Source organism: Solanum verrucosum, unplaced genomic scaffold (assembly GCF_900185275.1).
Source record: "Solanum verrucosum unplaced genomic scaffold, falcon-dt-bn FXZP01000307.1, whole genome shotgun sequence".
NCBI classification, from domain to species: Eukaryota; Viridiplantae; Streptophyta; class Magnoliopsida; order Solanales; family Solanaceae; genus Solanum; species Solanum verrucosum.
In genome coordinates, this window is record NW_026020264.1 from 1,239,082 (window position 1) to 1,265,936 (window position 26,855).

Sequence of the window (26,855 nt, forward strand, 5' to 3'; positions counted from 1 at the left end):
TCATTATCATACCGTTGACTATTGACTAATAATTCATCTTATTCTAAGTTTTGATAATTGCAACTAGCTTGCCAAACCAGCGGGCATTTATTAAAAATAAAAAAATCTCGATAGGAATAAGTACAAGCAAAGATGACTAGATATTACCTTACTGATCCTAAGGTACAAACCTCTGGATTTTGGGTGGCAATTAAGTGCTTTTTGTAATTTCATAGATATATTAGAATTAACTAGGTCGATAAAAACTGAGATAAATAATGTGAGGTTAATGCGTGCATTGAGGGAAATATCAAGAATGGAGCTTTGGAATGTAGTATTCCAGAACCGCTGCTACCCGAGACCTACCCTTAGCTGGTCCCTCCATGCAGTCACATTCCAGTAGAGTGGACTTAGTGAACATTTGTTTGGTGGTACTTGGTACCCCCTTTCCTAATGGTACCTCAAAATGTTTGAAGACGGGGTTTAGCTAGTACCCATATGGAATGACATGCCTAGCCTGTTTCTAGGTCATAACTCTGTGCATGTGCTCCAACATGATGGAAAGAAGATTGATTTCTTCAAGTTCAACCAGCTTCTCCATAAGAAATAAGTCAGCAGCAGATGCCATTGTACGTTTTTCAGTCCTAGGCACCAGCACTTTGTTAACGAACTCGAACACCAACTGATATTCCCCTTTAAGAAGCTTCTTGGGCAGCCCTGCACGCTTAATTTCTCCTCGCTTGGTGGCAAGCTTGATGAATTCCCCAGATGGTTTATAGCCTTTAATGGTTCTAACTCCTTTTACAGGCACCCCAAGAATGATCCCCAGAGTTTCCTTATCCAAGCATATTTCAATGTCCTTGATAGTGGTTGTGATTTGTCACGACCCGAGAGCACCCCCTAGTCGTAACCGGCGTACTCGACCTCTCGGAGGTCTAATACAAGCCTCTTAGCATTCATTCATCGCATAAAACTAAAAACCATAATGAATTTAAAACTTTCTTTACCAAGAAAACATTTCATAAAAAATATATATATAGCAAGCGGAAGACTTTCTAGACTTTATACATGATGTCTCAAAACCATCTAATACTTTAGAGTACAAAATTCGGGACCAATCCCATACACAATTTAAACAATACTAAAAAGACATAAAAGAACATATAGGGTATTGTCCTCGAATATATGAGGACTCACCAAGTCTTCATCTTCAACACTTAGAAACCTATCAAATAGCCATGGCATGTCATCATCTCCAAATCCCTACACTTTAGTCCAAAAAGGGAAAGAAAGGGGTTAGCACAATTAAGTACTAAGTATGGAGACCATGCAAAAACATGCCAAAAAGGACATTTTCAAGGAAGTAAATGCTTTCATATCATTTGATAAAACCTTTCCTTTATAAGTATAAGAGACATAATACAAGTCAACATTAATATATAAGACCATAGCCAACCATACATATACTCAACATATGTCCATATACAACCCATGCTTAACTTTAAAAGAACACATGTCATTTCATTACCATAGGACCTCTACCTAATATATTCTTAAGACACACTTGAGTGAGACAAGAAGTGACCGCCCATACAACCTCTTCAAGCACACTTAAGTGTTCCCCAAGATTACCTTAGATAAGGACATTTCCTTTACAACATAACATCAATAGACCAACATTCTTTAAGAAATCATTTTGGAGACATTCAAGCACATAAGGGGACTTTCACATAATAGTCGTTAGACTTAGGGAACTCACTTTAGTATCTTCAAAGCCTACTCGTGCCATGTGTAGATAGCATCTCATACTACTACCTACACGTTGTAGAACCTATCCAATAACTAGAGTGCACATCTCACATGATGGGAATAGGCATTAACCGACATAGACCATGCGAGCTAGACATGGAATCCGGTGTCATAAAACCCTACACCGTGGAAGGTGTTCTACTTGCCAAGGGTAGAACTAGGACACATCCCATGTAGGCACATGGTTTAGGGGATATCCAAAGATATTCATTGTACTCTTGCCTCATACTCGGGAGAGCTATCATCTTAACCATATCCACTCGGTGTTTAGCCTTAGTTCCCATGAAGTAATTTCATTCACATGTATGTGCTAGAGAGGGCACCATCATTAGGTCTACCGACCCATAGCACATCTACCAAGAAGGGCACCACAAGGATCTACCGATCAAGGTTCATTAAGGATAGCTCATTAAATCCCCCTGGAAGGGTGCCTTAGGCCTACCGATTTTTCATTAAGGGTGCCTTAAGCCTACCGGTCCAAGGTTCATCATTTCACACATGAGTAGGGCTACCACCATTAGGTCTACCGATTTCATGGTTTTACATTTACTTAGGAAAGCTAGACTTATGAAAGGGCACCATTTCTTAGTTTTGCCGATTCAAATCTTGGCCTAGAATTCCTCTTTTTAGCATTTATAGAAAGGGCACCATTTCTTAGTTTTGCCCACTTCACACATTTATGCATTCAAGACTTTAAGTAACAAGGAGGGACACTTTAGTCTACCAACCAAGTCACAACGTTTTCATTTAAGGATACTTCATAATCCAACATCATTTCATATATACATCATGAGAAATCATACTTTAACTCACAATGCTATCCACTTTACATAGGATCATCACAAGATCACATAAAACTCATTCACATCATACCTTCACATATAACTTGATATAAAACTCATTCACATCATACCTTCACATATAGCTTCACATAAAACTCACTCACATCATACCTTCACATATAGCTTCACATAAAACTCATTCACATCATACCTTCACATATAGCTTCACATAAAACTCATTCACATCATACCTTCACATATAGCTTCACATAAAATTTTACATATAGCTTCATATAGGACTTTACATATAGCCTCATATGTGTAAAATAATACAACAATATAATAACATTCACATAATGCCCTTCATGGCCTCAATTCACAATAATACAATAAATAACCACCTCCACCATAGGTGGATCAAACTAACCAATAACAATTATATTAATACTAAGAGATCAAGCCATCTTACCACCCTTTTCAAAGGCCATAAGCCACAATACTCAATTCCATGCCAATTATACAATATTTATCAAGTTTGATCAACTTACCCTCTTTCCATGGCTATATTCATCATCCTCATATTCCAACAATTAACAATACAATAACAATGATAATAACAACATTCAACTATACAAGCTAAGCTAAGCATAAGCCAATAATCAACATGAAGACCAATTCACAATTTTGTTCATTCAAGGCTAACATCCCACATCCTTCAATTCACTAACAATTCTTAACAATTCCACATAGATAAATACATATATGAACAGTCCACAACAATCTACACAATAATCGTCCATCAATTACACAAAATCAATACACCCACTTTAGGCCAAATTTAGAGAATTTGAGAAGACATGGGTTCATGGGAATTTCTCTCTAAAAACCATTAATAATCATTAATAACCATATAAATCATCATTTAAAACCTTTTTATGCAAGAACCCATGCTAGAATCGAAATAGGTTTTTGTGTGTATTTGAAAAACCTTAAAAACCTTTTGATTGGGTTCCTTGAAAGAAAGAATAATCAAGGATAAGGATCCCCATACCTCTAAGTTGAAAACCCACGAAAATTGAAGAAGAAGCACTCGAAATCTTCAATCCTAGCTCCAACTCCTCTTCTTCCTTGAGTTAGAGAGAAATATATGAAAGGAGATGGGTTTCTTTTTAATTCTAAGAGGAGTGGCTTAAATGAAAGGAATTAAGTCATAAAAAGGTCTTATAGTTGCTAGGAAAAGAATAAAATAACATAGGGTCAATTTTGGAAAAGGACTAAGGACCCATAAAGTCTTAACTTAAAAATTCTACCCCTTCCCGTCTTAGTTCGCCCTTTTTTTTCAGCCTGACAGTGCTTCAATATTTCGGGCATAACTTTTTACTCCAAGGTCGGAATTGGGCAAACTCGGTGGCGTTGGAAAGAGGACTCAAAGACCTTTAATTGGATAGGTAAAGGTCAATCTAATTCATTTTGAGCTAAAAGATATGACTATTTAAAGTTGACCCTTACAACTCACTAGTTCAACTGACTAGTTTCCGGACGTCACGGTCATTTCTCATCATTTCATCCAGTTCTCAACTCCAAACTCACATGTGAGGCTCTAGTTTCACTAGTTCATTTTTAGGGTCGTTACATGATTCCTCCATCTTCCAGCAGTTCCATATTGTAGAAGAAAGAACGCACCTCAGGTTCATGTAAATACAGAACTGGTGGTTTAAATTGATGACTCCATTCTTGAATGGTGACAGCATCAAACAAGGTTGCCATACCAAACTTTGTTACAATGTCAGTGTCAAAGACTCTGCCATTTAACACTTTTTGGTGTTCCATTTTTGCTATTCTCTCCTCCCTCGTCATCTCCTCTTCTTCTTTTTGAGTTTGAACCCTGGGATCAGGTCCCTTTACGGGTTGTGTATCCACACTCTTTTTCACTCCTTCCTTCTTTTCAGAAATTTTTTGTTTTGTCATTTTTTCCTTCTTTTGCCACAACCCTAACAATATCATCAGATTGGGTCTCACTATCATCAACAAGCACATAGGTAGATATGGGTTCTACAGTCAATGATCCCACTTGTCTTATTTTCCTTATTCTCTCAGTTTGAGCAACATTTGTCTCCATAGCGCTTCCTAGAACCTTTTGAGTCACACTTCTCGTTCCATACCTCTTCCTTTCACCCTTTAGGTGAGTTTTGGCAAGCTTTCCCTTTCCCTTTCTTTTTCTCTCCTCTGCGCTATCAATGCGTGTGGCAGGAGATACATCTTTAGGCAATATTTTGACAGTTTCCAACTCATTACCCCTAATTTGTGAGGGGTTTGTTCCTCACACACCTATGCTTCTCCATCTTAGTTGAGGCTTTTTTTTTTTCCTTCTCATATCCTCAACACCCAGTGAAATTAGAGTTTGGTCAAACACAGGTTGACTTCCATGTGAGACCTGATCCGGTGACCTGAGTTCTTGGTCCAATAATGTAGGTTGAGTATCCCTTCTTAGTGAGGCTAGACTTTGAACGGCCACCAGTTCTGCCCCTGTTGTTAGTATACACTAGTCCGGACCCCTTCCCTCTGGCAGATCTCATTCAAACAACCTTTCAGATATGGTAGACGACACAACCATTGACCCAACCTCTGTTTCTTCAGAGAAAGGTTCAGCACTGGGTTTCGCCACAGATTGAGCCTCTGAACTCCGAGATTTTTCATCGGACAACACTAGGGTAGGGGAACAGGCCAAGAATTTGTCAGAATGAGAAACAGAGGAGGCCACGACTTCGGTCTGAGGAGTGACGGACTCAACCATTTCACCACCCCCACAGAATGAAGTTGAGGGAGATTCATCAGGGGTAGAGAAGGAGAAGTCGAATGAACTAGGGTTTTCAACTTCTTGGGAGAGTGGGGTCTTTAAGGAATGATTATAGTTAGGCATTGTTGGAAGAACTGAACAACAGATTTTGAGAGAGAATTAGTGAATCTTCAAGAAAATGTTTAGAAGAACAATGAATTTTGATTCACTTAGTTAGGGATTTTATAAAGAAATGTTAGAAGGGTATCGGGTCCCCAACAGTGGCGACTGATGGATTTGAAAATGAAAAGACGCTTGAAACTGACACGATGAATGAGGTACATATACGTGGCAGTGACGTTGACAGTTAAGACAGTGTAGCATAAGTAATATTAATCTCATGAGGACCAGGTCCCCTTCTTACTTTGCAACCCTGCCTAGTATGATTAAATCATTCCTTCAGCTAGACATATCATGAGTGCATACCTGCATTAAAGTACCTAAAATGAATCGTTTTATGACCTACATTAAAACAAGTATAGATACATGTCTTCCTTAGCATTGTCAGCAAGAAAGAAATTTGTACAATATTGTGAAGGAATCATGTATATTTGTGCATCGTCAGCCTTATCCTGTTTTTGATAAAGGATTCTTTGCTTAGAACCTTTGTAAAGATATCAGCCAGCTGATCTTCAGTCTTGCAGAACCTCATCACTACATTTTTCTTTTCAACATTATCTCTTAGAAAGTGATGCCTCACATCTATGTGCTTTGTTCTTTTGTGCTGGACAGGATTTTTGGGCATGTTCATGGCACTAGTGTTATCACAAATAAGAAGAATAGTGTCTGTGAGTACACCAAAATCTTCCAACTGCTGCTTAATCCATAGTAGTTGTACACAACATGATGCAGCAGCCACGTACTCTGCCTCTGCAGTAGACAATGCCACAAAATTCTGCTTCTTTGTTCCCCATGAAATCAAAGTTGATCCCAGGAAGTGTGCTACCCGATGTGCTTTTTCGATTAACCAGAAAACCTGCATAATCAACATCAGCATAACCTATAAGATCAAAAGAGTCACAAGTAGGGTAGAAGAGGACCAGGTCCTGAGTTCCCTTCAAGTATCTCAGGATACGTTTGGCTGCCTTCAGGTGAGAATCATTTGGTGCTGCTTGAAATCTTGCACACATCCCTACGCTGAACATGATGTCTGGCCTGCTTGCAGTCAAGTATAGAAGTGACCATATGATTCCCCTGTACATGGTTTGATTTACCTCTACACCATATTCATCTACATCAAGTTTTACACTTATGCTTATGGGTGTATCTAGCAGTTTTGCATCGAGCAGATTGAATATCTTGAGCATCTCTTTGATGTACTTCTCTTGGCAAATTGAAGTTCCTTGAGAGGATTGTTTGATCTGCAAGCCTAGAAAGAAAGTGAGTCCCCCCATCATGCTCATTTCGAACTTACTACTCATCAAATCAGCGAACTCTTTGCAAAGTGAGTTTGAAGGGGCTCCAAATATGATGTCATCCACATATACCTGCACAATTAACAATTCCTTACCTCTGGATTTTAAGAACAATGTATTATCAATTTTACCTCTCTTGAACCCATTGGTGAGAAGAACTTTGACAGGCGTTCATACCAAGCTCTGGGAGCCTGTTTTAAACCATACAAAACCTTGTCCAATTTCAGTACATGATCGGGCAGGTTTGCATCTTCAAAGCCTGGAGGCTGCTTGACATATATTTCTTCTTTCAGGTTCGCATTCAAGAAAGCACTCTTGACATCCATTTGAAACAATTTGAATTCCATGTGAGCGACAAATGCTATCAAGATTCTGATGGCTTCCATTTTAGCCATGGGAGCAAAGGTCTCATCATAATCAATTCCCTCTTCTTGATTGTAACCCTGTACCACAGGTCTTGACTTATTTCTAGTAATGATCCCATGCTCATCAAGTTTGTTTCTGAAGACCCATCTGGTCCCAATAATGGTTCTGTCAAGTGGACTAGGGACCAGGTGCCACACCTTGCGTCTCTCAAACTAATGAAGCTCCTCATGTATTGAAGTTACCCAGTCTACATCCTTCAAGGCTTCCTTGATGTTTTTGGGTTCAATTGATGATATGAATGCTAAATGTGTTACTAGATTTCTTGATTTAGACCTAATTTGAATCCCTGAGTCAAGTGGAGAGATGAGATTGTCTAGTGAATGTGAAGATTGATGTTTCCATCTAGACTTTCTAGTAATCTCTTCTTCTCTGTCAGCATCAGAATCACCTTCATCTTCTTCAAGATTTTGAGACAATGTTTTTTGTGAAGGACCTGAGGGACCAGGTCCTCCTGAGTGTTTTGCTTCCTTCTCTTTTGTACCCTGATCAACCTGTTGTTTGTTCATCACCTCCTAGAACTCGTAGTCCTCACTGTTCTCATTCCTTATACCAGATTCATCAAACTTAACATGCACGTTTTTTTCAACACACAGAGTTCTTTTGTTAAACACCTTGTACGCCTTGCTTGTAGATGAGTACCCAACAAACACACCCTCATCACTCATAGGATCAAACTTTCCCAAATCATGTTTTCCATTATTCAACACAAAACATTTTCACCCAAATGGTTTAAGATGCACAATTGAAGGTTTTTTGTCATATAACAGCTCATAGGGGTTTTATTTATGGCAGATCTGATAAGACATCTATTTGTCACATAGCATGTTGTATTAACTGCTTCAGCCCAAAAGTTCATTGCAAGTCCTGAATCAATCAACATAGTTCTAATGATCTCCACCAGAGTTCTGTTCTTTCTTTCAACGACTCCATTTTGTTGAGGAGTTCTCGGTGCTGAGAAGTTGTGATTGATTCCATTTTCTGCACATAAACCTTTAAGTTGAGAGTTCTCAAACTCTGTACCATGATCATAATTAAAATTGGCTATCTTGCAATTTATCTTCAATTGGATGGCTTTGACAAAGGTGATCAGTTGTCCAGTTGTCTTATCTTTTGTCCGCAGAAACATGTTCCAAATAAACCTGGAAAAATATCAACAATGACGAGAATATATTTCTTACCTCCTCTGCTTTGGATTCTGAAAGGTCCACATAAGTCCATGTGGAGCAGCTCCAGAGGTCTCGTTGTATTGATTCCCTTCTTAGCTTTGAATGATGACTTAGTCTGATTTCCTTTAGCACATGCATCACAAAATTTATCATTTGAAAACTTCAATTTAGGCAGTCCGCGGACCAGGTCCCCTGCAACAAGTTTGTTCGGCAAAGAAATACTTACATGACCCAGTCGTCGATGCCATAAATTTGCCTCGTCGGTTTGGACACTTAGACATGACAGGTCATTTTTCTCAATATAGTCCAGATCTGCAACATGCATATATTTGACTCTTGTCGTAGACATGACAACCCTTTTGGTAATGCAGTTTGTAACCAAACATTTTTCGGCCATGAACTTGACTTCATTCCCTTTGTCACAGATTTGTGAAATACTTAAAAAATTGTATTTTAGACCCTCCACATAGTGTACATTATTTATAGAATTATCAGCAGATCTCCCTAGTCTGCCAATACCAAGAATAAAACCCTTCTTTCCACCACCAAATGACACACCACCACCATGGTGTGCTTTCAAAGAGAGGAAGTTTGAAGTATCTCCGGTCATATGCCTTGAGCATCCACTGTCCATGTACCAACACTGACTCCTTCCTCTCTTCTACATAAGAATCACTTGTTAGATTGAGGAACCCACTTCAAACGGAGTTCCCAATAATTATCAAAAGGCTTAATAAGAAACCTTCTTATCCAGGGGCAAAGTGTTCTTACTGAAACGATAGCGGAGACCAGGTCCCTTGTGTTCCCTTTTATCATTGTTTTCAAACAAATTTCACATGTTTTTCCTTTGCGTTTCTCAGATTCTCACATTTTTCTTTTAGATGACCATTACGCCCACAGTGAGTGCACAACAAATTGTCAGATAAAGACACATATTTGCTATGAGGGTTATAGGGAGGTTCTATTGGTCTATATCCTAGCCTTTTATTTCCATTGAAACTCTGATTAGACAGGTTAGATAGGATCTTAGAGGAATCGGTCCACCTTAGAGAGTGGCTTAGCTCCTCCTTGATTCTACTCAGATCCTTTCTCAGTTGGGAATTAGTTTCAAGTGAAACAACTAGCTTATACTCAGAAATTTTAAGTGTTTCTTCCAATTCTTCCTAAAGCTACTAAGCTTTCTCTTTCCACCCACTGTAGTGCCAGGATCCTTCTCAGGAGTTATGTTGCTGGCTTCTAGAGTACCTAACCTTAAACTCATTTCAGAAACTTGAGACATGAGAGCTGAATTCTCACCCTCATACAAACTTAATTTTTCATTCAACATTAAGTTTTCAGTGGTTAGTTCATCAACAGAATCAATAAGCAGGGCAGCAAGTTTCCTCAATTTTTCAACAGGAAAAGTATCTAGATCATCCTTAAGATTAAAGAGAGTTACCTCATCTGGATCTTCATCATCATCAGATTTAGCCATCAAGGAGAACATGAAGTTGTAAATACTTTCATCATGTTCAATTGCCATCATTGAAACATCCTTATGGCTTTCTGCATCTTCTTCTGACTCACTTGAATCATTTCCCCATACAACAAAGGCTTTTCTTACCAACTGATCAGCTTGAGCCTTCCTCCGAGCATTGTCGGGGACCAGGTCCCTCTTGCGAGGTCTGGCATCATGAGTTTTCTGCTTTTGACTGGGGCAGTCTCTCATGAAGTGACCAAGCTTGCCAGATTTATGGCAGAGATCATTTGCAGTAGCTATTCTGGAAGAGGTTTTCTTTTGGAAGCCTCCATGCTTCTTTATGATTTTCTGAAATCTTCTAGTTACATATGCCATCTCATCCTCTTCTTCAGTTGACTCAGTTTGAGATGTTCTCAAGGCAATGGACTTCACCTTCTTTCTTTCCTTCACCGTCGTTCCCTGTTTCTTGTTTAGCTCGTAGGTCTGAAGGTTCCCAATCAGTTCATCCATGGGAAGAGTCATCAGGTCCTTAGCTTTAGTTATGGCATCCACCTTGCTTTCCCAAGATGTAGGAAGGACCTTGAGAATCTTGTGAACTTGCTTGCTGATAGGGATAGGCTCACTCAGGCACCTTTACTCGTTGGTGATGGAGGTGAACCTGGAGTTCATCTCAAAGATAGTTTCACCCTCTTTCATAACAAAATTTTCATAAGTTTCTATATATATTGATTTGGCCCTCCAAGTTTTTACTGTTACAAGAGTAACATTTATGACATAGTCTTTATCCATAATATCATAATCAATTAGATAATTAATGGGTCACTTTGTAACTTACAGATGAATATGTTCACTTTATAACTCTTTAGCTTGCAATTAAGTTATGAGGTGAAAATGTTGTGAAAATATTTTAATTACTTAATAGTTAACTTATTAGATATTTATAACATTTTTAATTATGATAGAGGTAAAATGGTATTTTAACTTTTAGTTTTGTGGCTTTCCATTTTTAGTATAATACTAGATATGGGAACGTGCGTTGCACGTTTATCCCAAAATATTTCATATAAATTTTGTATTGCAAAATCCATCATTATTTCGATATGAACTACATATATTTTCCTAATAAAAATAACATACTTTTAACTATAAAATTGACTAAAGTGCATAATGTAGAATTTGGTGAACAATATGCAAATTTTCTTATGAGTTGTTTTAAGGGTGTGCACCTGACCATTCTTTGCCTAAGGTAGCTTTGCTATTATTTTTCTTCTTCATATTATCAGCAGTGGCGGAGCCACCTTATTGCTAGGGGGTTCATCCGAACCCTTTTCGGCGGAAAATTATATTATTTATACATGGTAATATTTTTTTAGGTATATATAGTAGATATCGAACCCCCTTCGGCTACTTCATGTGTCTATTTCTTTAGATTTTGAACCCCCTTATTGAAAATTCTGGCTCCGCCACTGATTATCACTATGTGTTGCTTCTTTGAGACCAGTTCCAAACCACACCTACTATAATTCTAAAACCAGTTCTTGTTGCTTTGTAAGTAGGACAAAGCTACTTTAATTTGTTTCTTAATTTGAAGTGTTGCATGGACGGCGTTAATCTCTTAAACTTGTTTGTCTGATTTTTACTTAATATAAAGTTTAAGAAAATAAAAAAGATTTTTAAATTTTGAACTTAAACTAATTAAAGATATGTCAAAAATGTGTTACAATATCCTTTAATTTTATCGTCTTAAACATGTCACAAAAATTTAGAATTAAAGAATTACCAAAAATAAGAAAAAGACATTCTTTTTTTAAAAAAACAAACAAAAACAAAAACTATATATACATGCAAATTGAAAAGGAAAGAGTAGAAATATTCACCAAACTTTTCTTTAAAATCAACTGAATTATATTATACTAAAACTTAACTAGATCCCACGACATTTTACTCACAAACAAAGGCTTCAAGCTCATCATTGAAATATACTCCCTCCGTCCCAATTTATGTGATACGTTTCATTTTTCGAGAGTCAAACAGTTTAAATTTGACCGAGAATTTGCTTATAGGATCTTCAAATTATTTAAAATGAAATTTATATCATTGTAAACTACATAAAAAGTACTATAAGTCCCAATAATTGATAATTCAAAATATTTAAAAGATATATAAAAAATTTACGATTAAAAATAGACTTGTTTGAATCACAAAGTCCAAAATGTATCATATAAAATGAGACAGAGGGAGTAACTAATTTACACTTTTTTAAATAAGACGATTATGCTTGAATTCAACAAGTACAAAGTAATAGTAATACAAAATACGTGTTAGTCCTATTCGGCTTTACAGGTGGTCATTTAAAATATAAATAATAAGGTAGATCCACCAATTTGCCAAATTGCCAACTTGGGAGGACAAAAAAAACTAAGGAAACTTGGAAGTCAACTGTGTATTCTGTTCATGGATGTTACGATAAAGTTGACTTTTTGATATTTTCAGCTTCATATTCCCATTATTCATAGTCATACTGCTGACTTTTGACTCATAATTCATTTAACCTTTATTAATTTTAATTCATTTTCTGGACCTTGAAATTTTAGTTATTGCAACTAACTAAACTTGTAGTCTAGATCTTTAAGTCGAAAATTGCTTTCACATGAACTCTCCAATGTCTTGTTCATCTGTTATTCAGGAAAAATTGTACATTCAATCATTTTGTTATAGGTCTATTGCAGTTTTAGTCCTTGCCTCAATTGTTGTGGACAAGGTAACCTTATTAAATTTGTGGTTTTAAATTCTAATCTTATTAAATTATTAGATTATAAATTGATAATTGTACACATACAATGAATTTTTAGGACAAATAATATTGAATTTTAATTTAGGAAAATGGGTCAAAAATATCCCTCAACTTTGGTTTATTAGTTGACTATGTCCTTACCGTTAAAATGAAGTTATTCTTACCCTTGCCGTTACTAATTTCATCATTTATGTCCCTATGTTGATGGAAATCCCCAAATTGACTTAAATTAACCTGAATTCTTTTAAAAAACTCATTCCCCATTTTAAACCCATGCTCTGACCCGTCTAAAAACCTAACCCAATAAACATTTAACCTATTTTCCTTACCCATTCTTTCAAAAGATCTCAAATCCCACAAAAAACATTTACAAAGAGTGTTAATTATCTCTAATAAATATATTTAGCAATAAATAAACTATTGTCATTAAAGATCACTTTTAGTGATCCTAGCTTCTCATATTCATTTGTTTTTGTAGAAGTAATGGACAAAATAATAATGATGGGTATCTTTCCTGAATTTCCTTATTAATTGTGTTATTAATATATAGTGCTAGTGAATTTATTAGTTCGACTCCCAATTGCTGTGCACAAAATCACCGTTTGAACACTGTTGCGATGATTTGGGTTCAGTAAAACGTAGCGTGCATAATTAAGCTGTGAAATTAATCTTATTATTCTCTACTGAAGTTCAAATTCATATTTTACTAATTTGTTTGTCGACCTATATTTTATTTGAATTATCAGGAATAATTAAACTCCCGCCCTTTCAACTACAATCACTAAGCAGGTTTCTAACCTTTGGATCTAAGGGTTGATAAAAGGATATAACCAAATCATATCAAGCAACTTTTTCATAATTTACTTTACTTTTTGTATACACTAAAATTTTGCCTGATTAATTAATTTACTTATTCAGTTTCTCCTTTCGTTTACAAGCTCAATTTGATCAATAAGCTAAGTATTGTGATAGACGGATAAATATTATTTATTATGAAAGAGAAAAAACATAACCACAATAAAACATTTATTTTGCAATAAAAACAGAAGAAGGCCAAAGCGGAAGCATTAGATATATGTAATTGTGTGCCTAGATTAAGTCCAGCATAGCTCGTCTTGATCGTGCGTCGATCTGAGCACGAATTTGAGCTGCTACAAGCCGGTCATGATCATCATTCACTGAATTTATCATTTCCACCGCTGCATTCGCATGGGAATTCCGACTTGGATTTGGACGCTGCTGTTTGGGGAAAACACCGACTTCAGGACTAATTATCGCACAGTTCAAGTGTGAAGCGAAATCACACCCACCGCAATAGTAGAACCAGTTGTCCTTGTTCATCATTACAGAGCAGATATCGCAAACATATTCGCTATCCTCAGGATAACTGTATTGGAGCTCCAATTGATGCGTGTGTTTATCAACAAGTATGGAGCTAGGACAGGATGCACATTGCAAGTGAATATCAAATTCACAATCAGCACAGTTAAAGCAAAATCCATTTCCAACAGAGCCACAAGCATTGCAAATATATGAACCACTCGCGTAAGACGGAATTTGGTGAAGGGTCAATGGGTGCGAAGGATGAGACGAGTGATTGAGAATACGCGGAGCATTAAAACAGTTTTCATGGAGGAAATATTGGCAGGTGTTGCAGCCGTAGAAAGGCTTGTTACTATTGTTTGGTTTCTCACAAGCATTGCAAGTGAGAGTTTCAGTTGGATTCACAATTTGTTTCAAGACGTGTTGATGGCTGAAGTGTTGTTTACCCACATTTGTACCCCCGTTCAGTCTTCCCATTGTGTTTTTTTTTGTTCTTTGTAATTTTGTTGTGCAATATAGTAGAGATACATTGGAGATCAGTTAAGTAGCTGTATATTTATAGATATTTCAATTAAACTATATGATACAATAACTTTGCGACGTTGTTTCGTTTGGACGACTTTGCTTCGATGCATATTTCCTTTTTCTTTTACTAACGAATAAGTCGTTTCCGACATTAACAATTTGGCCAATTGATTGACTAACTGGTACGTACTAAAATGGGCCAAGCATCTTCGTATTCATGAATTAAATGTGTTGAAACAATCATGATTGTGGTGGACGGGTAAGTACTCTTTCATCCTTAATTAAATATCTTGGATTCAAATTTTCTTGAATAAAAAATTACCTATATTAGGGACCGTTTTATCCGCAATGTGACTTTTTGCTCTTTGCAAGTTGGGATTTCATCAATCATTTTCGTAAGGCTGGTCGACTGCTACTTCATTTAGAAATTCTTCTAATCTGTATCAGATAATATTGGAGTCTGATTATTGAAGCTTCTTAATACTTTCTACGTCTCATTTTATGTGGTATACGAGAATCTTTGTAGCTTAGTTGGTTGGCTATTTTAACTCTCCCCTTGTTGATGAGGTTCGATTCCCCACATTGTATTCACCTCTCCATAATCCTTTCCCCTACCCTCAATTTTATTTTATTTTGTAAAATGTGGCATACTGGCAGCATATTTTATTTTGTAAAATGTGGCATACTGACACCATTTGATTTGACATGGTGTTTAAGAAAAAAAAAACTTTTAAAATTTGTGGTCTAAAACATTTTTTGGATACTTGTGTGATTACAAATCATTTCACTAAAGAGAATTTTTAAAGCTAAATTGTTACTGATTATACTAAGGTAACATTCTTTTTGAAATAGATTAAAAAAGAAAAAATGACACATAAAATGAAAGAGCCGGTACTAATTATCTTGTCAGGCGAATAATCATGTCTGTTTGATTCTCATCCTTGTATCTCTGATTATCACCTAATTTATACTTAATTATTATCTCATAAAATTATATTTTTTCTCTAATTCAATTTTCTTCGACAAAAAAATAACTTCCTGATGTTATAATTATGAATGGGGTGTCATCCAAGAAATAAACTCCGAATTAAAGTACTAATCCCTTCTCACAAATAGAATTATGTTTTTGCTAAGAGAGGACTGACATGGTTATCATTCTGCCAAAGGCATTAATTTTGGACCCAAGAAAACAGAACAAAAAAGGGAAAAATCAAACACTAGTTTATAATCGATAAACATAGTAACCAAAACAAAAATGGAGAAACTTGATGATTAAAGATACAAATTTGAAAGAGAAATAACATGATAACAACAATAAAACATTTATTTTGCAATATAAAAACAGAAGAAGGCCAAAGTGGAAGCATTAGATATATGTAATTGTATGCCTAGAATAAGTCCAGAGCAGCCCGTCTTCCTCGTGCCTCTATCTGAGCGCGAATTTGAGCTGCTATAAGCCGCTCATGAGCAGCATTCACTGAATTTATCATTTCCACCGCCGCATTTGGATTTAAATTTGAATTTGAATTCGAATTCTGACCTGAATTTGGATTTGGATTTGGATTTGGATGTTGCTGTTTGGGGAAAACACCGACTTCAGGATTAGTTATCGCACAGTACAAGTGTGACGCAAAATCACAGCCAGCGCAATAGTACAACCAATTGTCATTGCTCATCGTTACAAAGCAGATATCGCAAACATATTTGCTATCCTTGTCTTCGTCAGGACAACCGAAGTGGAGCTCCAATTGATGGGTGTGTTTATCAACAAGTATGGAGCTCGGACAGGATGCACATTGCAAGTGAAGATCAAATTCACAATCAGCACAGTTATAGCAAAATCCATTTCCAACAGAGCCACAAGCACTGCAAATAGGAACCACCCGCGTAAGGCGGAATTTGGTGAAGGGTCAAGGGGTGGGAAGGATGAGACGAGTGATTGAGAAAACGCGGAGCATTAAAGCAGTTTTCATGGAGGAAATATTGGCAGGTGTTGCAGCCGTAGAAAGGCTTGTTAGTATTGTTTGGTTGCTCACAAGTAGGAGTGGCAAACGAGCGGGTCAAGTCGAATATGAGTCGATCAAAAACGAGTTTAATAGAAATGGGTAAAATACTCGACTCGACTCATATTTTAAATGGGTAAAAAACGAGTTACCCAATGGATAATATGGGTATCCATATTACCCATATTATTCCATGAGTCAAGCTTCTCGCATGCTCAATGAGCTCCAAAATGACCAAGTCATAAAGCATTTAAAGACATAAAATGATCAATTTGGATAATGCAGATAACTAAATCAAACAATTGTGACTAGAACACTTTTGTCAAATGACAATTAAGTCTGCCTAATCCACCAAAATTGTTATTGGAAAAAAGAGATACATTTGTGAACTTTACAGAAAGTTATTTTGTTTTCTACTCAATCAAACTCAATGGTTTGTCCAAGTATGTTAAATGTTGTTGCTGCAATATGAGATGGTGTTAATCCTGCTTCCGCCAACTGATCAACTGGAGATCCACAATTAATTGCTCGGCAGCATGTTAACTCTAAAAAGACGAAAATGCTGCACCTACAAGGCCACCAGTTCCAACAAAATTTTCACAAACTCTCAATGATTTCTGCTATTGTGGATTGTCCTTTGAGATATGATGATCTGACAGAAAAAGAAAACAAAAAAAATAAGATCGTAATTCGTAGGTATGCAGAAACTTTCATTACACATTCTAATAAATGTGAAGTTACTTTCATTACACATTCTAATAAATGTGAAGTTACTTTCATTATACATTTTAATAAATTTGAAGTTACATATCTAAGTTCAGAAAGATAAGAATAGTTGATCATAAACTGTTATTAACAACAGAAAGTACTAAGAACAATATAAAAGAAAGGCAGAAAAATATGAGTTGCTCTCAGGTCTTACCTCTAAGTTTATCAACATAAGGTTGAAGGTCAACAACAATCTCATCTTCATCAGAATCTGATTTGAATCCATCAAGATCTTCAACAATTTTTTAAAAAACAAGTCATTACAGTTCTAAATGCAAATTCACTATATTAAATGAAACAAATGAAACTAGAGAAGATAATTTTACCTTCTTGTCCACAAATCCAATCCCTAGTACATAGTTTCGCCTCAGCATTTGCAGGAAGAATAGAACTTTGAAACTTTCCAATGACACGACCTCCGGTGCTAAATGCAGATTCAGAGGCTACTGTAGTGATGGGCACACTCAAAACATCCCGTGCCATTAATGAAAGTTCTGGATACCTTAGTTTGTTATCCTTCCAAAATCCAAGTACATCTAGATTCGGATTTGTTTTACGATCAACATTAGCTTCTTCCAAATATAACTCTAATTGTGTTTTACTGGTACTCGACTCTAACTGACTTTGAAACATATCAAACTCCTCAAATGCTTCAGTCATTTGATTTCTACTACTACAAGCATGCTCCTCTGGTAATGAAGTTGACAACGAGGTTGTAGTAGATGGTATCAAGTACCCTTCGAATAATAACTTTAAATTATCTTCGATAACCTTCACTTTTTGATCAGCGCTATCAGAATTAAGCTTTGAAAAACAAAACTTAACAAAATTCAGTTTATATCGTGGGTCAAGAACCATTGCTATAGATAAAATGATGTTATATGACTCCCAATATTTTTTGAACTTCTTTAACATAGAAGTGGCCATCTCAGTCATCATTGGATCTTTACTTCTTTTGTGTTCTACCAATAGCATTTCAATTCTCCATATATTAGGAAGATACAAATTTGCTGTGGGGTACTTGCATCCAGAAAATAAAGTTGTGATATCATAGAATGGCCTCAAAAATGTAGCTACAATCTCAACCTTTTTCCACTCATCTTCAAAAAGGCCATGTCTAAAATCAGGATCAACCAAGTCATAATGAATATATGTCTGCTGATACAGAAGAGCACTTTCAATCATTTGATAGGTTGAATTCCATCGAATAGGCACATCTTGGCGTAGTTTTTTAGAACATGGTAGACCAAGGTTACTAAGGCACTCCGCAAATTTCTCTAGTCTTACTTCTGAATTCTTGATATACTTAACACCTTCTCTAATTTTTCCAATAGCTGCATCAACCTTCGCTAAACCCGCCTTAACAATTAAGTTAAGAATGTGATTTCCACAACGAACATGAAGAAACTTTCCCTCACAAACTAGTGAACGCATCAAAGACAAATGATTCTTCAAAACATCAACCACACCTTTATTGCAAGTAGCATTATCTAAAGTAAGGGCAAAGATTTTCTTTTCGATTCCCCACTCTTTAAGAAAATCAATCAAAAAATGACCTAAAACTACACCCGAATGTGGAGGAGGAACATGACGAAAAATCAAAACCCTTTTCTGAAGAACCCAATTTATGTTCACATAATGAGCTGTTACACACATATAGCCATTAGATACTAATGAAGTCCACATGTCAGATGTCAAACACACTCTACTAGAAATCAATGCAAGTTCAGCTTTTAAAAGTTCTTTTTCTCTAGCATACAAATTCAAGATATCCGACTTGGCTGTGTTTCTTGATATATGCCTCGCTATTGGATTTAAATACGAATGAATATCCCTGATGCCTTTGTGCTCTACAAAACTGAAAGCATAATTATGCCTACATATAGCCAATGACATCTTCTCTCGATAAGTTTTTTGATCTATTGGCTCATTTTGACCCTCTTTAGCCTTATCCGGGTTATGTTTCTCCAAATGACGCTTTAGATTTGTTGTTCCAAATGTAGGGCCCATTGCAAATTTTTTTTTACAGATCATGCATTGAACTTCATACTTTCCGTCAATAGAATTAGGCTTAAGTCTAATAAAATAATCCCAAACAACAGATGTTTTCCTTTTTGCTCGTATCAACGAAGTTGCAGTACTTCGTTCACAAGACTCTTCATTGCCTTCTATCGACATATCACCCTAATTTTACAAATCATAAACAATGAGCCATACATACAAATAACAAAATCAACTCATAGCAGCACAATCAATAAGGTAAGAATATGAAATGAACCAAAAGTTACTTTAGCTTTTCACAGACTATGTCTCTGTGGATCATCCATAGCTATTTCACACTATTGAGGGAACTACTTCTTTGGCCTTCAACCTACCATAGCCCTCTTTCTTCATTTGGGTTTGGAGCAGGTATGCTCAGATAGGCAGGGTTAAGAAGTAGTTGTACCCATGACTAGAAGTTGTATTTACACATGCATCACTAACTAGATCTAAAAGTTGAACTAAAAGAAACAGGTAGAAAGTCTACCATCAAATCAATCAAAACAGCAAAGCAGAGTACCACAGCAACAACAACAACAACAAAAATAGAAAAGGAGAAAATAGAGACGGAGATAGAAGTAAAGACGAAGGAGAGAGTCTCACCGGAGAAATCGCCGGAGCTGAGACAATGTTGGTTGATGGAAGACGATGAAAAGCTGAGGCAATTTTGGTTTGTGTGGGTTTCAAATTTCTGCCCTATTTTTTCTCTTACAGTGAATAGGCCTTTCTATTTACCCATTTTACCCATTTAAGTACCCATATTTTAAATGGGTATTATGAGTTGGACTCATATTTGACTCATTTTAAAAGTATTGGGTACCCAACCCATTTTAAATGGGTAAAAATGAATGGATACCCAGATTTATAACTCATTTTGCCAGCCCTACTCACAAGCATTGCAAGTGAGAGTTTCAGTTGGATTGGCAATTAGTTTCAAGATGTGGTCATGGCTGAAGTGTTGTTTACCCGCATTTGTATCCCCATTCAGTCTTCCCATTGTGTTATATTTTTCCTTGCAATTTTGTTGTGCAATATAGTAGAGATACATTGGAGAGTTACGTAGCTGCATATTTATAGATATTTCAATTAAACTATATGATACAATAACTTTGCGACGTTGTTTCGTTTGGACGACTTTGCTTCGATGTGTTAAAGAATGACAAAAGTCCCACATCGATGGTTAATGAGATGGGTGGACTCCTTATAAGGCTTGGGCAATCTTCCTCCCTTGGAGCTAGCTTTTGGGGTGTGAGTTAGGCCTAAGACTTAATTTAACATGGTATCAGAGCAGGGCCCGTCTCACCCGATGTTGGGCCCCCAAAATCAAAATTGCCCACGCACCAGATGCTAAGCACTGGGCGTGAGGTGGGGTGTTAAAGAATGACAAAAGTCTCACATCGGTAGTTAATGAGATGGGTGGACTCCTTATAAGGCTTGGACAATCCTCCTCCCTTTGAGCTAGCTTTTGGGGTGTGAGTTAGGCCTAAGACCTAATTTAACACGATGCATATTTCCTTTTTCTTTTACTAACTAATAAGTCGTCTCCGACATTAACAACTAGCTGTTATACATTGGCTACGTACTAAAATGGGGCCGAACATCTTTGTGTTTTGACTTTGGCTAAAATGGCGCCGAGCATCTTTGTATAATCGTATTCACAAGTTAACATGGCCACATTGTCTCCTTCCACCACTTTGCATTCATGTTTTTTCCCCTTTATTAATAGCAACAATTTGGCCAGTTGCTATTCAAAAGTATATATGTAAGCATGTTGACTTACTTGGCGCTCTTATTGAATGGCTACATAAAATAATGGTGGGCATCTTCCTATAATTTGACAGCGTCTAAATGTTGCCCTTCTAAGTACTCCTTTTTTAGGTCTTGGGTTCGAGCCCTACAAATAGAATCGCCTTTAATGTTTGAGAATATTTTACCCCAAACATGAGATTTTTCAATGTGAATCCGAATTTAGTCGTGTGGCGATTGGATTATATATATATATATATATGTATATATATATACGTGGTCGTCTCTGTGATTAAGCTGTAAAATTGGATCCACTAAATTCGGCATATTGATAACTTTGGGAAGTCAACTGTATTGAGGTTCATGGATGTTACGGTAAATTGATAACTTTACCATTCAGTCTTCCCATTGTGTTATATTTTTCCTTGCAATTTTGTTGTGCATTTATAGATACTAATTCAACTATACTAACAAGTTAATAACATGGAGAACAAACAACTTTTTTTTAAAAAACTTTATTAAGTCTGGAGAACAAACAATTTGGCCAATTGTTATTCAAAAGTCTGTTTAAATTAAATATCTGTAAGCATATTGACTGACTTAGCGCTGTTATCATTGGCTACTAAAATAATGGCGAGCATCTTCGTATAATTTGACATACACTAAAACTTCCTTGTTCATTTTCTTATCTCTCTCATAAGCTCTATTTGATTAGTATCGATTGTGATGTAGTGATAAGTATTTTTTTATTCAGGTGTCAAGTTTGAGCCTTGAGTATATATAGAATCACCTTTAATGTTAGAGAATGTTTTACCGCCAAAGTTGGACTTTCGTATGGGAATCCAAAATTAATCGTGAGGCACTATGAATATCGAACACGGAACACCGAATGAAAAAAAGAGAGTAGAAGGTCTATCTAGATTTATAGGTTGTCATCTCAGTGATATAAACTGTAAAATAAGATCCACAGATTTCGGCAAATTGATAACTTTGGAAAGTCAACTGTATTGAGGTTCATGGATGTTACGTGTAAAAGTCCACTGTTAGACTTTTTCCTATTAGCAAGTTGGCATTTTATCATTCATTATCCTAGTGCTGACTATTGATTAACACTTGATTAATAGTCTGTATTGATAATCTTCTGAACGTTGGAGTACGATCCTTTTCCGGACCCTCAGTGAATACAGAATGCTTTCGCACCGGGTTGCCCTTGATTCTCAGGCTTTTATCGAGCTTCTCAAGTTGATTCTCACTTCTTAATCCTTTTAGCCTTTTTGGTGTCATGTTTTTGCTGAGTTGGAATTTTATGATTGTTGTTTTTGGACTCTAATCTTGTTAAATTTGTAGGTACTAAATCAATAATTTGTATACATTCAATAAATATTTAGGACAAATAATGCAATTAAAGCTACCGATCGATTCGACCAAAACTATAACAAACATTACTCTAGCTCTGCCCCTTTTATAATAACATTCAATGAATTTTTAGGACAAATGATACAGAGCAATGCACTTTTAACCTTTGTGTTATAGGGCTAGTGGATGTTAGTTCTACTGTCTGTTGGTGCGCACAAATCGTGTTTGGAACATTGTTGCGAAGAGTGTGGTTTACAAGGGAAAACTAACGCTTAAAAGCATAGTCAAATTGGGAATTTAATCTTATTATTCTACGCCCAAGTTCAAATGCACCTATTTTATTTCTGCTCCTTTTACTTTGTAATCTAAAATTTCGTTTGACAACAACGGCAGATGCACGGTAAAAAATATGGTTTCGGCAAACTCACTAATTTTGGCTCAAACTTTGTATATGTATTAGGACCAATAATTTATTTGAATTATCGGAAACAATTTAGTATATATGATTCTTAGTAATTCCTTTTTGTTTTCTTAGAGTGAACATTGACAACTTATAATTGGAAATAGTACTAACATTTGATATTGAAGAGAGTGATCAGAAAGAGAAATAACACACCAAAACATTTATTTTGCAATTAAAAGACAACATAATTTGAGCTTAAACAATTTTCTTATCACGATGATAGAGTTAATAGTAACCGTATCGTCTTCGTGGTGTCATCAAGTCCAGACAAGCCTCTCTTCCTCGTGCCGCAATCTGAGCACGAAGTTGAGCTGCCATTATCTGTTCATCAGCTTCATTTGCTGAATTTATCATCTCCACTCTTGCATTTGGATTTCTATTTGGGTTTGGGTTTGGATTTGGATTTGAATTTGAATTTGAATTTGGATTTGGAACTGGACGCTGCTGTTTGGCGAAAACACCGACTTCAGGACTAGTAATCACACACTGCAAGTGTGACGCGAAATCACAGCCACCGCAATAGTACAACCAATTCTCCTTGTTCATTATTTCAGTGCAGATATCGCAAACATATTCACTATCCTTGTCTTCGTAAGGAGAACCGAAGTTGAGCTCCAATTGATGCGGGTGTTTATCAACAAGTATCAAACTCGGACAAGATGCACATTGCAAGTGGATATCAAATTCACAACAAGCACAGCTAAAGCAAAATCCAATGCCAGCAGAGTCACAAGCCTTGCAAGTAAAGGAACAACTCGAATAAGTCGCACTTGGGAGAAGGGTCAAAGGGTGGGCAGGATGAGACGAGTGATTGAGAAAACGCGGAGCGTTGAAGCAGTTTTCATGGAGGAAGTATTGGCAGGTGTTGCAGCCGTAGAAAGGCTTGTTAGTATTGTTTGGTTGTTCACAAGCATTGCAAGTGAGTACTGTTTCAGTTGGATTGACAATTAGTTTCAAGATGTGGGAATGGCTGAAGTGTTGTTTATCTTGAGGTCCCGCATTTGTACCCCGGTTTTGTCTTCCCATTTTTTTCTCCTTGTAATTTTATTGTGCAATATAATGGATATATATATATTGGAGAGTTAGTTGCAAGTGATATACATTTATAGATATTTTAATTCAACTTTACGATGCAATAACTTGGCCACGTTGCTTCCTTTAGACGACTTTGCTTCCATAATTTCTTTTTTTCTTTTACTAAGTCGTCTCCGACATTAACAATTTGGCCAAATTGTTATGCAAAAGTATATTTAAACATCTTTATCATATTGACTGACTAGCTGTTATCAATTGACTACGTACTAAAATGGAGCTGAGCATCTTCATGTTTTGACTTTGACTAAAATGGCGCGGAGCATCTTCGTATTCACAAGTTAATTGTGTGAGGTTCATGGAAGTTTTGGTAGACTTTCTGCACTTGCAAGTAGGCATTTCATCAATCATTTTCGTACGTAGTGCTAGTCGACTACTAGTTCATTTAGAGCTTGTTCCAATCTGTATCAGACTTTTGGAGTCTGATTATTGCAGCATCTTAATACTAATTAACTTGCCAGACGAACAATCATATATTTGTTTGATATATCCTCATCCTTCGATCTGTCGTCGTTCTAGTGTTACCATATTTCTCAAGGTGGATGTGATCAGATTAAAAATGTCTTTGAACTATATGAAACTAAACAAAAATGCAATCAATTAATAGTTTAGTCTAAAAAGGTCCTTCAGGTCACTAGTTTGGTTCAAAACTGTTCATATTGTTACTTAAAGAGTCAAAAATGCCCCTTATCAAATAAATATAATATTTCAGTTTTTCTAAACACATTTTTTTCCTAATAATATATTTTTCATTAGCAAATGTTTATCCTACTTCAATTAAAAAAATTTAAGAAAAACAAATATTTTTTACTAAAATTATCCAAATGAAATTAATGATGGGTTGGGTTACTATGATATATATCTGACCTATCCTACGGGTTAAAAAAATACATATAGTTATACTAAATTAATTGATAAAATGAGATAAAGAAAAAACAATCTATTTTTATTTATTTTTTAGTGAAAGTGATTTTAAAATAAAAGAAACAAGATTAGAGTTCTTTAAAAGCAATATTTTTATTTAGAATAAAATGTGACTAAAAGAAAAATAATACTTCCTTCGTTTCTTTTTATATGTCACCTTTTTGGATTGCACTTGCATTACGAAATTAAGTAATTTTATCCTTTTACCATTATTTAATGTTTTCTTAAATCAACTTTTCAAAAATTAAAATGCATTTGGATGACTATTTAAAAAATTTGAGTTTATTTTCCAAATCAAATTTTATAGAATAGTGAATGGAGAGAGTAATTAATCAATGTATGAAGTACTCCAATGAATATTAATTACTTATTAGTTTTCCTAAGTTGGTCAATGTATATAATTTCAAGACTAATTAACTACTCTATCAAGGGTATAATAGGAAAAATATGGTAATTTATGGATTGATTTTATGAAATGACAAGTATTATGGACCAATTATTTATAAAAGAGCAACTTTCACATATAACAAAGATAAAAATCATATTTGTATGTTATAGCTATAGTATACCGAACCAGATGGCAAAAAAAGGGAATGTTTGCTGCGAATTACAAATAAAATAAACTATGGCTATAGCATTTAATTTGAATTAATAATTTGTTATTTCATACAATTTTTCCTTTATAAAAAGGGATGCCATATAAAAAGGAACGGAGGGAGTAATATTTTTTAACCAAACTATTGAAAGTAAAGACAAAGTTCTACATTTTTCAAAATAATTAGTCATTTAATTGAGGGTATAATAGGTAAAAAGAATTTGTCAGTTCTTGATTTGTCAAAATGGACAAGTAATTAGGAACAACTATAAAAGGAAAAGTGGACAAGTAATTAGGGACAGAGGGGTATTAAATAAGACATTTATGTTCAATTTCACATAATTCAAAGATATTTATTTTATTCTTTGAAACGGATCTGGAATTCTTAAAATACAAAATCTCTAAGACATCTCTTCACAATTTTTGCTAGATCCTTAAACGGATTCTGAATTCTTTATCTAGATCATATATATTTATGTATAATCACACGCACAATAGAGAGTTCATATAATAACTACTTTTGAGGCTAGGGATGGTTGATATGACGAGCACTATCCTTCTAACAAACAAATTGCCTTAATTGTGTTATAGGGCTAGTTAATTTATTAGCCCGACTCCCAATTGTTGCGCAAAATCACCTTTGGAACACAATTGCTGATGCATAATTAAGTTGTATTATTATTATTCTATGCCGAATTTCAAACAGTTGTAATAGATATTGTAATTCGTAAGATGGAGAAATATGTCCATCAACGATAATAGACATTTGAGATTGTTATCTCATGTATTCAGATCAGCAAATCATAAATAATAAAAGAAGAAAAGAAAAATAAACAACCCTCATCACAATCCTTTATTTCTTGTTCACACCTTTAAAATCCAACAGATCTAGATCGATAAAACATAATAGTAAATACTCCCTCCGTCCCTATTTACTTGTCCATATTTCCTTTTTTAGTTGTCCCTATTTAGTTGTCCATTTTGACAAATCAAGAAAGGACAACAAATTTTTTCCTATTATACCCTTATTTACATTTCTTGAAAATTGTAAAAGTGTATGTTGTTTCCCTCCAATTTATTTTACTTGAATTCAAATAAGTGGTTGTAATTTTGAAGTGATAAGTTGTCATAAGGGTAAAATTGTAACTTCACTGTGCTAATCATTGTTGCCTTAATCTGTGTGCCATTTCTAAAGTGGACAACTAAAAAGGGACGGAGGGAGTAATATGACAAGCAAATTATGCATTTATAATGTCAAAGCGGATGCATTATCACTCATTAAAAAATGAAAATATAGTCGAGAGTAAATGTATGTTCGTGTTAGCCTGCCCGAATCCATCATTTCCTCTCCTAA

General features: G+C 35.6%; 2 protein-coding genes across 2 annotated transcripts; both read right to left on the minus strand.

Moving 5' to 3' along the window:
* Positions 1-13,755: 13,755 nt before the first annotated feature.
* On the minus strand, positions 13,756-14,466 carry LOC125833749 (uncharacterized). The gene has a single exon (XM_049512936.1). It carries the CDS (start codon positions 14,464-14,466, stop codon positions 13,756-13,758), a length of 711 nt encoding a protein of 236 aa, XP_049368893.1.
* Positions 14,467-23,020: 8,554 nt separating this feature from the next.
* On the minus strand, positions 23,021-23,940 carry LOC125833738 (uncharacterized). The gene has a single exon (XM_049512926.1). The coding sequence runs from the start codon at positions 23,914-23,916 to the stop codon at positions 23,116-23,118; it is 801 nt and encodes a 266-aa protein (XP_049368883.1). The 5' UTR covers positions 23,917-23,940; the 3' UTR covers positions 23,021-23,115.
* Positions 23,941-26,855: the final 2,915 nt, after the last annotated feature.

What these genes read in the sequence shown, in the direction of transcription:
- LOC125833738 (XM_049512926.1), bottom strand. Translation starts at nt 23,916, where the DNA reads ATGGGAAGACAAAACCGGGGTACAAATGCGGGACCTCAAGATAAACAA.
- LOC125833749 (XM_049512936.1), bottom strand. Translation starts at nt 14,466, where the DNA reads ATGGGAAGACTGAACGGGGGTACAAATGTGGGTAAACAACACTTCAGC.